Raw genomic sequence first — 11,300 nt, forward strand, 5'->3', positions numbered from 1 at the left:
TTTTTTTTTTAATTTTAACAGGAAAGATAAATGCACCTATGGCCATCACTGCCCTTCCTCCCTTCCTCATCTATGAAATGGATAGGCTTCTGTAGGGCTCACTTCCCAAGGCTCTTGTGAGGCTCAAAATGAGATTACTGTAAAGTGCTATATAATGTCAGCTGCTTTATAATGACTAGCATTAGCAATCAATGGGCTTCTTCCTCTTTCTTTCTTTCTCTCTCTCTCTCTCTCCCCCTTCCTCCCTCCCTCCCTCTCTCTCTCTCTCTCTCCCTCTCTCTCTCTGCCTCCATCTCTATCTCCCAAATTGGCATGGTTCTTCAGTAACTAGGAAGGAAAAGGCCTGATCTGATGGGAAACAGAGAAAAGGTGCCTCTGTTCCAGGAGTCAGAAGGCACTGGCTCTGACAATTCACTTCATATATGACTTTGAGCAAGTGCTCTCCCCTCTCTGCATCTTGGTTTTCTCATCCGAAAAATGAGTGTTTCAGCCTCAGTGGCCTCTGAGGCCTCTTCCAGCTCGAGGATCCTTTGAGTTTTCCTCCTCCTTTCCTTGTCTGTCTCTAGCGAAGATGCAAATGAGCAAACAGCCTGTAGAACCAAAAAGCAGTAGCAAGGAAAAAGATTAATTAATAAACTGGAAAATCAACCCCTAAATGATTGATCACTGACTGTAAATGAGATGGTCTCTGCCCTCTGAGAAACTTACATGCCGGAGACACCAGACAGACTAAGTGCTCCTGTTCTTTTAATATGTCATTGGCTTATAAGAACAGTACTGTTTCATCTGTTTCAGTTAGGGACAAAGCCATGACTCCCAACACTTATTTCTTCTTTTTTTTTCTGACTGGATGAAGATGATCTATGTAGGCTTTCAGAAGGATGCTGAGGACTGGATGCAAGGGAGAGATGCTGATAGTTAAGCAACAGAAAGGGAGCAGGTGGAAATGGGAGGAGGGAACATGAATGAAAGAGCAGATACTTTTTTCATGACCAGAAGAGAAAGATGAAGCAGCAAAGGGCAGACAGGCAGAGAGGTTGAGATCATCGGAGGAACCAAGAGAAAAGACAGAGAAGGTAGGACCAGAAACATCAGAAACAGAGAAAGAGGGATGGAGACACCGGACCCTTGAGGGTATCCAACGCAACTCCCGTCATTGTACACATTTTTAAAATGAATTTTTATTTTTATTCTGAACTTAACCTTCACCAAGTAGAAGGGCATTGACAGATACAGAGAACAGAAAAGGAGGCTCATACAGGAAACTGCTGGTCTCTGCCATCAACTTGTAGCTTTCACAGCTATCCTATCATCCAGCCTTTTTTCTGTTCCTTTTTTTAAAGCTGTCTCAGTGACCTCTCCTCTCATTTTTGCAGTTGAAGAATTTGAGGTGTGGGAGGCTGAGCGATCCACCCAAGGTTAGACATGTAGTAGCATGCAAGAACTGGCACGAGGGGGATCTGAATATTGGTCCACAGATTCCTCTATGCCAGGCTGCTTGCTAGAGTCAAGAACCATGCTTCAGATTTGTATCCTATAGTAACAGCTGGCATTTATTTAGTGCTTTAAAGCTTGCAAAGTCCTTTGTGTATATTATGATCTCATTTAATCCTCACCATAATGTTAAAGGAGGCAGCTAGGTGGTGCAAGGAGTTGTGAGGAAGATTAATAAATTATTATTTAGGAGACTTACCAGGCAGGGCTGAATTAATAATAAATTATTAATCTTCTTCATAACAAAGGGGTTGAGTGCTGGGTCTGGAGTTAGGAAGACCTGAGTTCAAATCCAGCTGCAGACACTTAATAGCTATGTGACCCTGGACAAGTCACTCAAACTCTGTTTTCTTTAATCTGGTGGAGAAGAAAATGGAAAATCATTCCAGTATCCTTTTTTTTAGACCCTTACCTTCTGACTTAGAATCAATACTAAGTATCTGATCCAAAGCAGAAGAGTGGGCTAGGTAATGGGGGTTAAGTGACTTGCCCAGGGTCACACAGCTTGTAAGTGTTTGAGGCCAGCTTTGGACCCAAGACCTCCCATCTCTAGGCCTGGCTCTCTATCCAAGGAGCCACCTAGTTGCCCCCACTCTAGTATCTTTGCCAAAAAAACTCCATGGACTATATGGTCTAGGGGTCATGAAGAGTCAGACATGACTGAATGACTAAATGACCACCTTAAAAGGTAGTTGCTATTATTGTTCCCTCTCTACAGAGTGGGAAACTGAGTCTCAGAGAGGTTAAATGACTTGTCCAAGGTCTCCTAGTAAGTATCAGAGACAGGATCAGAACCCCAATGGTCCTGAGTTGGAATCCATCCTTGTATCCAGCACATAGTGGATGCTCAGTTAGTGGCTGGAAGTGAGAGAAAACATGAGTTTGTGCAAAGGAAAATGTGAGCCAACAAGCTGTTCGTGCTTCCTGGAACCATACTGAAGGGGAAAGGCTAGCCAGTCTGCACTGAAGTCTGGAGGGAAGGCTGGGGGCAGCTACCATGCATCTTCTGATCTCTGTTGGCATCTGACACAAAACACAAATTGAAGGAGGACAGAAAAAGTCTTCAGGAAAGAGAAACTTGACTCCTCCAACCTCATCAGGAAAGCCTTTTCCCCTCTTCAGCAGCCAGTGTGGCCTGACGTGTGGGTGCCACCCACGGATTCGCCTAGGAAAACTGGCAGTAGAAGAGGCAACGTCTCAGGACGGACCGTCTTCACTAGCCCCGCTTGGCAGTCTACAATGGCTCAGCACTGGCTAGGTGACACAGTGGCTAGAGCGCTGGATCCGGAATCAGGAAGACTCTTCTTCTTAAGCTTGAATCTGGCCTCAGACACTTCCTCGTGGTGGGATCCTAGGCAAGTTGTTTCATCCTATTTGCCTCAGTTTCCCCACCTGTAAAATGAGCTGGAGAAGGAAAGGGTAAACCATGCCCGGATCTTTGCCAGGAAAGTCCCAAACAGAATCATAAAGAATCCAACACGACTGAAATGGCAGAACGATTTCCCCTGGAGTGTGAGCTCCTCATGGGTCGGGGCTGTTTTGTCTTTCTTTTTATTCCTCACACCTGACACGTAGTAGTGGAAGACAGTCCTATCCAGTCAGTTGCTTGGGCCAGACTGGATGTTGCTGGGAGCAGGAGGAAAGGGCAGGAGAGAAGCCAAGAGGATTTAGAAGGAAAAATAGGACTAACTCCTAAACGGCTCACGTATGTTCTTGGGACAGTATTTCCTTTAATAATGGGGCGGGTGAGTAAATGCTCAGTGATTAAAGCATTGGTCCCGGAGTCAGGAAGACCTGAGTTCAAATCCAGCCTCAGATATTTACAGGCTGTTTGACCCACGTTAAGTCACTCCTCCTCTGTCTCCGTTGGCTCATCTATCCACTGGGAGTGATAATAGGACTCATGGGAGGGCTGTGGCAGGGACCAGAGGCTGAATCCTTGTAAAGCGCTGTCCGAGGGCTGCGCCCGGCACAGAGTAGGCGCCACGTAAGCATTCACTATTACACCATCAATGCTCTAGTTAGGCCAAAGAGGAGCTTCCAGGCGGGCTTGTTCTGTGCCGGCTTCTACCCAGGTCAAAGCTTTGTTTGTTTTTTCCATTGCAGACGACTCAGAAGCTGGTGCCAAGAGACCTCGGACCACCATCACAGCCAAGCAGCTGGAGACCCTCAAGAACGCCTACAAGAACTCTCCCAAGCCGGCACGGCACGTGAGGGAGCAGCTGTCTTCTGAGACGGGGCTGGACATGCGGGTGGTCCAGGTGAGGCAGCCGCTCCCCCCAGCGAGGGGCTCGAGGGGCCTCCAAAAAGCTGCTGCTCCTCCTCCTGGTAGCAGGTGGCCTGATTCTCAGGGAGATCCAGGGGCAGCGAAGGAAGAGCGTCGGCCCCGAGGCTGGTCCCCACATCTCTAGGGAAAGCTCGTCCAGCCCGACTCTTCGTGACTTACCTTCTGTCTTAGAATCAATACTGTGTCTTGGTTCTAAAGCAGAAGAGTGATAAGGGCTGGGCAATGGGGGTCAAGTGATTTGCCCAGGGTCACACATCGAGGAAGTGTCTAAGATCAGATTTGAACCCAGGGCCTCTTGTCTCCAGGCCTGGCTTTCTATCCAGTGAGTCACCTTGCTGCCTTCCCCATTTGGTGGTTTTAAAAAAAAAACCCACCTTATTTATTTATTTTAAAGTATTTTTCCATAGTTACATGATTCATTTTCTTTCCCTTCCCACTTCCGGAGCCAATAAGCAATTCCACTGGGTTATATATGTATTTTCCATTTGGGGTTTTCTTAACAAAGATACTGGAGTCATTTACTATTTCCTTCTCCAGCTCCATTTCCAGAGTAGGAAGCTGAGGCCAAGAGGGTTATATGACTTGCCCAGAGTCACACAGTCAGTATCTGAGGCTGAATTTGAACTCGAGTCCTCCTGATTTCAAGCCAGGTGCTCTATCTACTGTACCAACTGGTTGCCCCTGTAACGAATAGTTTGTTAGCTTATTTTGCTTAGAGCACTTAGAAGTTAAGTGGCTTTCTCAGTCACAAAACCAACATGTATCAGAGAGGACTGGAATTTGGGTCTTCCTCCAGTCTTTCCCCCATTTTAGTAACTGTCAAAAATTGAGTTAACACGGTACATGAATGCCATTTCTCTTTCCAAATGTTTACAAATCATCCATTAATGACGTATTCTAGACTTTTACCAGGAAATGATGTTGAGCTCATTGGTTCTTGATTGGAAGATTTTGTCCTTTTCTTTGAGGAAAATAAGGATATTGTTCTATCTCTAGACTTGTGGCCCCTCTCTTGCCCTCCACGACTCCTCGAAGCTCTCCGGCATTCTCTCTGTATCCTGGTACGTAGCTAGTCTATGGCAGAGAAAAGGAGTTCGGCGAGAACGGCTGGATGAGCTCTTGCTAGCTCTTCTCTCCCCTTGGCTCTTCCCTTTGCCCCGTCCTCCCACCCCTCTTTCTAGTCTTGCCAGCCTGAAGATCATTCTCCTTGGTGGAGAAAATACAAGCCAAAAAAAAGCCAAACTGAACTTTTCCCACACCCTTGGCACCTCACTTCCTGATTCCTTCTCCATGTGGGCGCCTTGCCCATTGGGGAAGACCATCGAGCATCCATGCCTCCACTTCCTGGGATTCCTGTCCACGTCCTCCCTTAAATCTTCCAAAAAGAATTTCTTCAACATGCTAAATGCTTTTATGGAGGTCCTTTGATATTCCTTGGATACCAGTGCAACATTTGTCTACCTTGTTCTCATTAGTCCACCTCTATTTTGTGGGATATGGAATCGCAGAGACCTGAGTTCAAATCCTGCATCGGGCACCTAATAGCTGTGTGGTCCTAGGCAAGTCACTGTTTGCCTCAGTTTCCTTGATTGTTAAACAGGGATAATAATAGCACCTAGTTTGTAAGGTTATTGTGAAGAACAAATGAGATATTTATAAAATGCTTTGCAAACCTTAAAACAAGATATACATATTAGTTATTATTTTTATACAACTTCTTGTGAAACAAGGAATTTGTCAACTTGTATAAATAAGTAACACAACTTAATGAAATGCTGCAACATTTCTATCTCCATCATTGTCCTTTGGGAAGCCTACAATTTTGATTTATCTGAGATTGTCTTGCATAGAATAGGGACTTAAAAACTCCCCTTACTTTCTTAGTAACAACTCTAAGACAGAAGGTCAAAGGTTAGGCAAACAGGTTAAATGACTTGCCCAGGGTCATACAGTTAGAAAGTGCCTGGGGGCGGGATGGGGCAAGCTGGGTGGCTCAGTGGATTGAGAGCCAAGTCTAGAGATGGTGGTCCTAGGTTCAAATCTAGCCTCAGACGCTTCCCAGCTGTGTGACCCTGGGCAAGTCACTCAAACACCATTGCCTCCCCTTACCACTCTTCTGCCTTGGAACCAATACTTAGTATCCAGAAAAAGAAAAAGAAAGTGACTGGGGCTAGATTTGGACCCAGGTCCTCCTGACTCTTGGCTGCTGCTCTATCCACTGAATCTACTCAGCTACCTTGTGACTATACCTTTTTTAAAATCTGAGTTTGTCGATGAGTTCTCCATGCCCATGTTGTCCTTTTCTTCCTCCCCAGGATCATTTCCTCCTGTACTGGCCAGAATTTCATCCTTGAGAGCCTCCCACCCCTGGGAGAACCTCAGGCTGCTGGGTTTGACCAATTCTTTTTCTGAAATCTTTGAAGTCTGTTCTCTTAAAGGTCAGGATGATTCAGTCAGACTCTGCCCACTGAGACATCACGACCTTCTTCTAACATGGCACAATCTCTTCCTCTCAAGATCTCTGTTGTTTTCACCTGCCCGATGCAGGATTTGAACTCAGGTCTCTGTGACCACAATGGCAGCCCCCTTTACTGCTTCCTCTCCTTCATGAAAGATGCCAAGAATTCATTGATCGTGTCTCTTAGAGAGACAGACCTCTGGCACTTGGCAGAACAGTGAAGCCCCTCATTCTTGGGATCTAGGAGAGGAAGCAGTTATGAACTACATGCCCGGCAGTGTGTAGGACTTCATCATCCTCTTTCTCCTCCTGGCTTGTTCGTTTGTACAGATTTCTCTCATTTGATCTTTTTTTTTAAACCCTCACCTTCTATCTTAGAATCAGTATTAAGTGTTGGTTCCAAGGCAGAAGAGCGGTAAGGGCTAGGCAATGGGGGTTAAATGACTTGGCCAAGGTCACACAGCCAGGAAGTGTCTGAGGTCAAGTTTGAACCCAGGACCCTCCTGTCTTTAGGCCTGGTTCCCTTTCCACTGAACTGCCTACTTGCCCTTCCCTCCCTTGATCTTTGCCCAACTGTCCTCAATCATGCTTCACCCTTCCATTCACACACGTTTTAGCCTTTTCCTGGAGGGGAAGTAATGAAGTCAACATGAGCCTTAAAGTGAAAACCATCATACTCCCTTGTAACCTTGAATACAGGGTTACTAATCTTCAGGAATAGTCATGGCCCTGGTAAGTCCTGCATGTGGTTTTCTGCCATGGACTTCACTGGGCTTGTAGGATGGAGAAGAGGTGACCCTGGCCAGAAACTGAGCATCATAGTGGGCTCTTCAATACTTTCAAATTCTTCTGCTTTGTTTCCTTCAAAACTTTTTTTTATTGTTATCTTGTTTTTAGATAGCCTAGATTTCTCCTTAAGTAGAGTATCTTCTTCCTCCCAGAGAGCCACTTCTTATAACAAAGAATTAAAAAAAAGAGAGAGAGAAATAAAATCAGTAAAGCCAAACAATTCATTGAAACTATCTGTAACATTTTGTGCCTGTGGACCCCAACCTCTGCAAAGAGGTCAGAGAAGATGTCTTGCTAGGGCCTAAGTTACTTCTCTATAACCTTCTCTGCTTTTCAGTATCCTTGCCCGGAGATTTCCTGTGAGCCCCTTAGTATCAGTGGAGTCAACAAACAATCTTCGTGTCCTCCGACCTCTCATTCTAGGTCTGGTTCCAGAACCGGAGAGCCAAAGAGAAACGGCTGAAGAAGGATGCCGGGCGTCACCGCTGGGGCCAATTCTACAAGAGTGTCAAGAGGAACCGGGGAGGCAGCAAGCATGAGAAAGAGAGCTCTGCAGAGGACTGTGGGGTTAGTGACAGTGAGCTGAGTTTCCGAGGTGAGCAGGGCCACAATGGCAAGGTCCGTGGGGTTAGGGAGGCCTCCTGGTGTAACAGGAAAAACCATACAGGCCTGGGAGTCAGGAGACCTGAGTTCTAGTCTTAGTTCTGCCCATATCTAGCTGTATGAAATAAGGTCACTCAGCTTTTGGGGGGGCTTAGTTATTTAGCAAAATAGGGACATCATTCTAGCCCTACTTGCCTCATAGGGGGGTAGTCAGGATCCAGTGAGACAACAGAGGTGAATTTGCTTTGAAAGACTTCATAGCATTTTGCACATGGAAGATGTGATGATGGCCACAGGTAGGCTGTTTCTTCTGGCCTCTGTGGTGGCAAAGTCCCTGCTTCCAGGTCAAATACAGGCCAAACTGTGGGTCCCACAGAATAAAATAATATCTGATTCATTCTCGGCAGAGCTGAAACTGCAGACTCCGGCTTTCTTTTGAGGAAGCCTGTATTCCCCGTTTTAGCTAGGCAGAGGAATGGGTACAGTTACTAGATGCATCATGGGGGAAGAGCAGGGACAGTCCAGGGATGGTGCCATGTTTTGTGTCCAGGAATGATGGAAGAAGGGATAAAAACAGGGGAGGGTGGGCATGATCACATGGTCTTGCAGCTGAAGCTCAGTCATGGTATTAGTGGGGGGGGGGCTAGGAGTCCCTGTTCACCCTCTCCTCGCCTTCCACCCCAGAACTCTCAAGAACTTAGGGAAAGTCACTTTTTAACTAGTGTGAATCTGGGGTCCCGGTGTACTTAAAAACAAACTCCTGGAATAAGAGTCAGGATGGTTTTGCTTTGGGGTTCATCTCTGTACAAGGCAAGAGACATTGCCCCAGACAGGACCCCAACAAGGTCACCTAAGGAACTAGTTTACCTTCACTCCCAGCTTATGTACCCTGAGGACAAAGCCTGTCCTCAGAAGATGAGGCTCCTCTCAGATCCCCGTAATGCTCTTTTTCTCTCTCAGTGTCTTGGTGACCTTGTTAATTTTCTTGGGTCCCATTATCCTCTCTAGAGACCTATTTGTCCAGCCCGAGTCTCTCTCCTGAGCGCTCAAGTGCCTATAGGACACTTTGGACCACAGGCCTCTGAGGCACCTCAAACTCACATCCAAAGCAGAACTCGCTCTGTTTCTGCTATGACGCACCCCGCTTCCTAACTTCTATTTTGTTGAGGGCACCCTTGTTTTTCCAGTCAGCAGGTTCACGATCCCCATTTCCCATTTCTTAGCCAGTGTCTTGTTGCCTCTGCCTCCACCTCTCCCACTTTTGTCTCCTCTCTGTTCCTAAGGTCACCACCATCCTTGTTCAGGTCCTTGCCACTTCTCACCTAAACAGCCTCCCTTTATACAGCTTTTACAGTCTCTAATCCTTCATCCGTACTGCTCCCAAAGTGATAGTCACTCCCCTGCTCAATAAACTACTGTGTTTCCCTGTTGCCTCTAGGACAAAATACAAATGACTCTGCTTGGCATTTGAAATCCTTCCCAACCTAGCTTCCACTGATTTTTTTACAGCCTTATTGCACATGGCTTTCCTTCACTGGCTCTTTGTCCAGCCAAATTAGCCTTTTTGCTGTTTTCCACATAGGACTTTCCATTGGCTGTCTCTGTGCCTTTGCACTGGCCATTCCCCATGCCAGGAGTGCCCTCCCTCCTCATCGTTGCCTCCTAGAAACCCTGGTATCCTTCACAATTCAGCTGAGAGCTCACCATGCAGGGTCTTTTCCACATCCCACTCCCTCTCCCAAATTACCTTGTATTTATGATGTCTATATTTTGTATTTATTTAATGTACCTGTTGTCTCTTTCCATAGAATGTACGCTCCTGAGAGCAGGGACTGCTTCATTTATGTCTTTTTATCCCTAGTGCCTGGTCCTGTGCCTGGCACACAGCAGGCACTTAATAAATGCTTGTTGATTGAGATCTAACAATGGTCCTGGACTGCTTTTACTATCAACACCTGAATGGTGTTTTCTCCCCTGTGCCTAACCAACTAAAGCCAGGAAATTAAAATACTTCCTGACCCTGGAAGAGATGTAATAAGCCACCAATAGAGCCAGGACCAGGGGCAGGCTAGGAAAGGGTCTAACACGTTGGGAAGGGGGGAGGCTGGCCTGACACCACGAGGGATCCTTTGGAATATTCTGCTTCATAAATGCACCACTTTCTATTGCCAGGGAAGCTGCTTTCAGTGATGCCTCGGTATTTATTTTGTAACAACATGCTTAATTAAATTGAATGGAAAAGCCAATTTGCATGTGTGACAATCAAGGCTCCAAAGCTGGGGTGGAGGGTAAGGCTGAGGTGCAGGACCATGCGTGCCAGGGTGCTGCCTCCTGGTATCAGCAATTGGGATGCTCTCCAACTCAATTCAACAAACATTTATTAAGTGAATGCTATGTACAAGACTGGGTTAGGTCCTGGAAAACAGAAAAAATATGAACAGTTCCTGTCCTCAAGAAACTTCTTATATCCTCCTGGAAGATCCAGGCAGAGAACATGGTTTTTATTGTTTCACTAAAATAGGCTAAATCTTCAGGGCCTTCTGAACCCCTCAGGCCCCTTAGGGACAAGTTTCCCAGAGGACTGGTGGGGGGGAGGCCCACCCCAGTGCCTAGCACAGTGTTTGGCACCCACCTAGGAGGTGCTTCACAAACACTTGGACGGCTGAGAATTAGATGGGTTTATTCCAGCCTCTGGGATGTTTCTCATGTAGCTATTTTAATGTTCTTCTCTTAAGTGTGCTGTAGGAGGGTGGGCCACTGCCCATGACTGCTGGCTGGTGTTTGGCACAGTGGCAGCTGGAGTCCTTTGTGCTTCTCTTTCTGTAGTGTGCTCTCCTATCTTGTGAAGAGCCAGCAGCTACAGGGTGACTGACGTCCGTCATTAAATCTCCATTCTTTTGTCCACAGAAGATCAGATTCTCTCAGATCTCGGCCACACCAATAGAATTTATGGCAATGTGGGGGACGTTGCAGGCGGACAGTTAATGAATGGGAGCTTCTCCATGGATGGGACAGGACAATCCTATCAGGACTTAAGGGATGGGAGCCCTTATGGAATTCCCCAGTCTCCATCTTCCGTATCGTCCCTGCCATCCCACACTCCATTACTCAATGGGCTGGATTACACAATGGACAGCCATTTGGGAATCATTGCACATGGAGGGCAGGGAGTGACCCAGACACTGAGAGTGATGGCTGGGGGACCTACCTCGGATATCTCTACAGGGAGCAGTGTGGGCTACCCAGACTTCCCCACCAGTCCAGCTTCCTGGCTTGATGAAATGGATCATCCTCCTTTTTAAACGACTCTGCTTCCCACCCTGCTTGTTCTTCTGGCTTGAGAGTCCATTCAAGTATCAAGAGACAAATGTACTTTTCATGGATAACAGATGCACCAATATGAATTTCCATTATTTTCAATGGAAGTCCTCCACTGATTCCTGGAAGATTGTGATGCGATAATCCTAGGGTATTGTTCTGTGGGGGAATTGGTGGGAGCAGAGGATTCCCTCTGGAACACTGTGGGGGATGGAGAATGTATGGCTCTATGACTAGGGCTACAAGGAATGCTGACTTTTGGTTCTTCCCTTCATTCCCCACACTTAGAGGCTTTGGCTGGTCATTATCCTGGAAGCACGTGTTAACCGTGACTGCTTTGGGAACTCCACT

General features: G+C 46.6%; 1 protein-coding gene across 1 annotated transcript in view; it reads left to right on the forward strand.

Annotated features, from left to right (window-relative positions):
• LHX4 (LIM homeobox 4) overlaps positions 1 to 10,933 on the forward strand; it is a 73,543-nt gene extending 62,610 nt beyond the window's left edge. The window contains exons 4-6 of the mRNA XM_044674121.1: positions 3,601 to 3,755; positions 7,452 to 7,623; positions 10,539 to 10,933. Of these exons, the coding sequence (XP_044530056.1) occupies positions 3,601 to 3,755; positions 7,452 to 7,623; positions 10,539 to 10,933 (722 nt within the window). The remainder of the gene's footprint in view (positions 1 to 3,600; positions 3,756 to 7,451; positions 7,624 to 10,538) is intronic.
• Positions 10,934 to 11,300: the final 367 nt, after the last annotated feature.

Source organism: Gracilinanus agilis, chromosome 4 (assembly GCF_016433145.1).
Source record: "Gracilinanus agilis isolate LMUSP501 chromosome 4, AgileGrace, whole genome shotgun sequence".
Lineage (NCBI taxonomy): Eukaryota > Metazoa > Chordata > Mammalia > Didelphimorphia > Didelphidae > Gracilinanus > Gracilinanus agilis.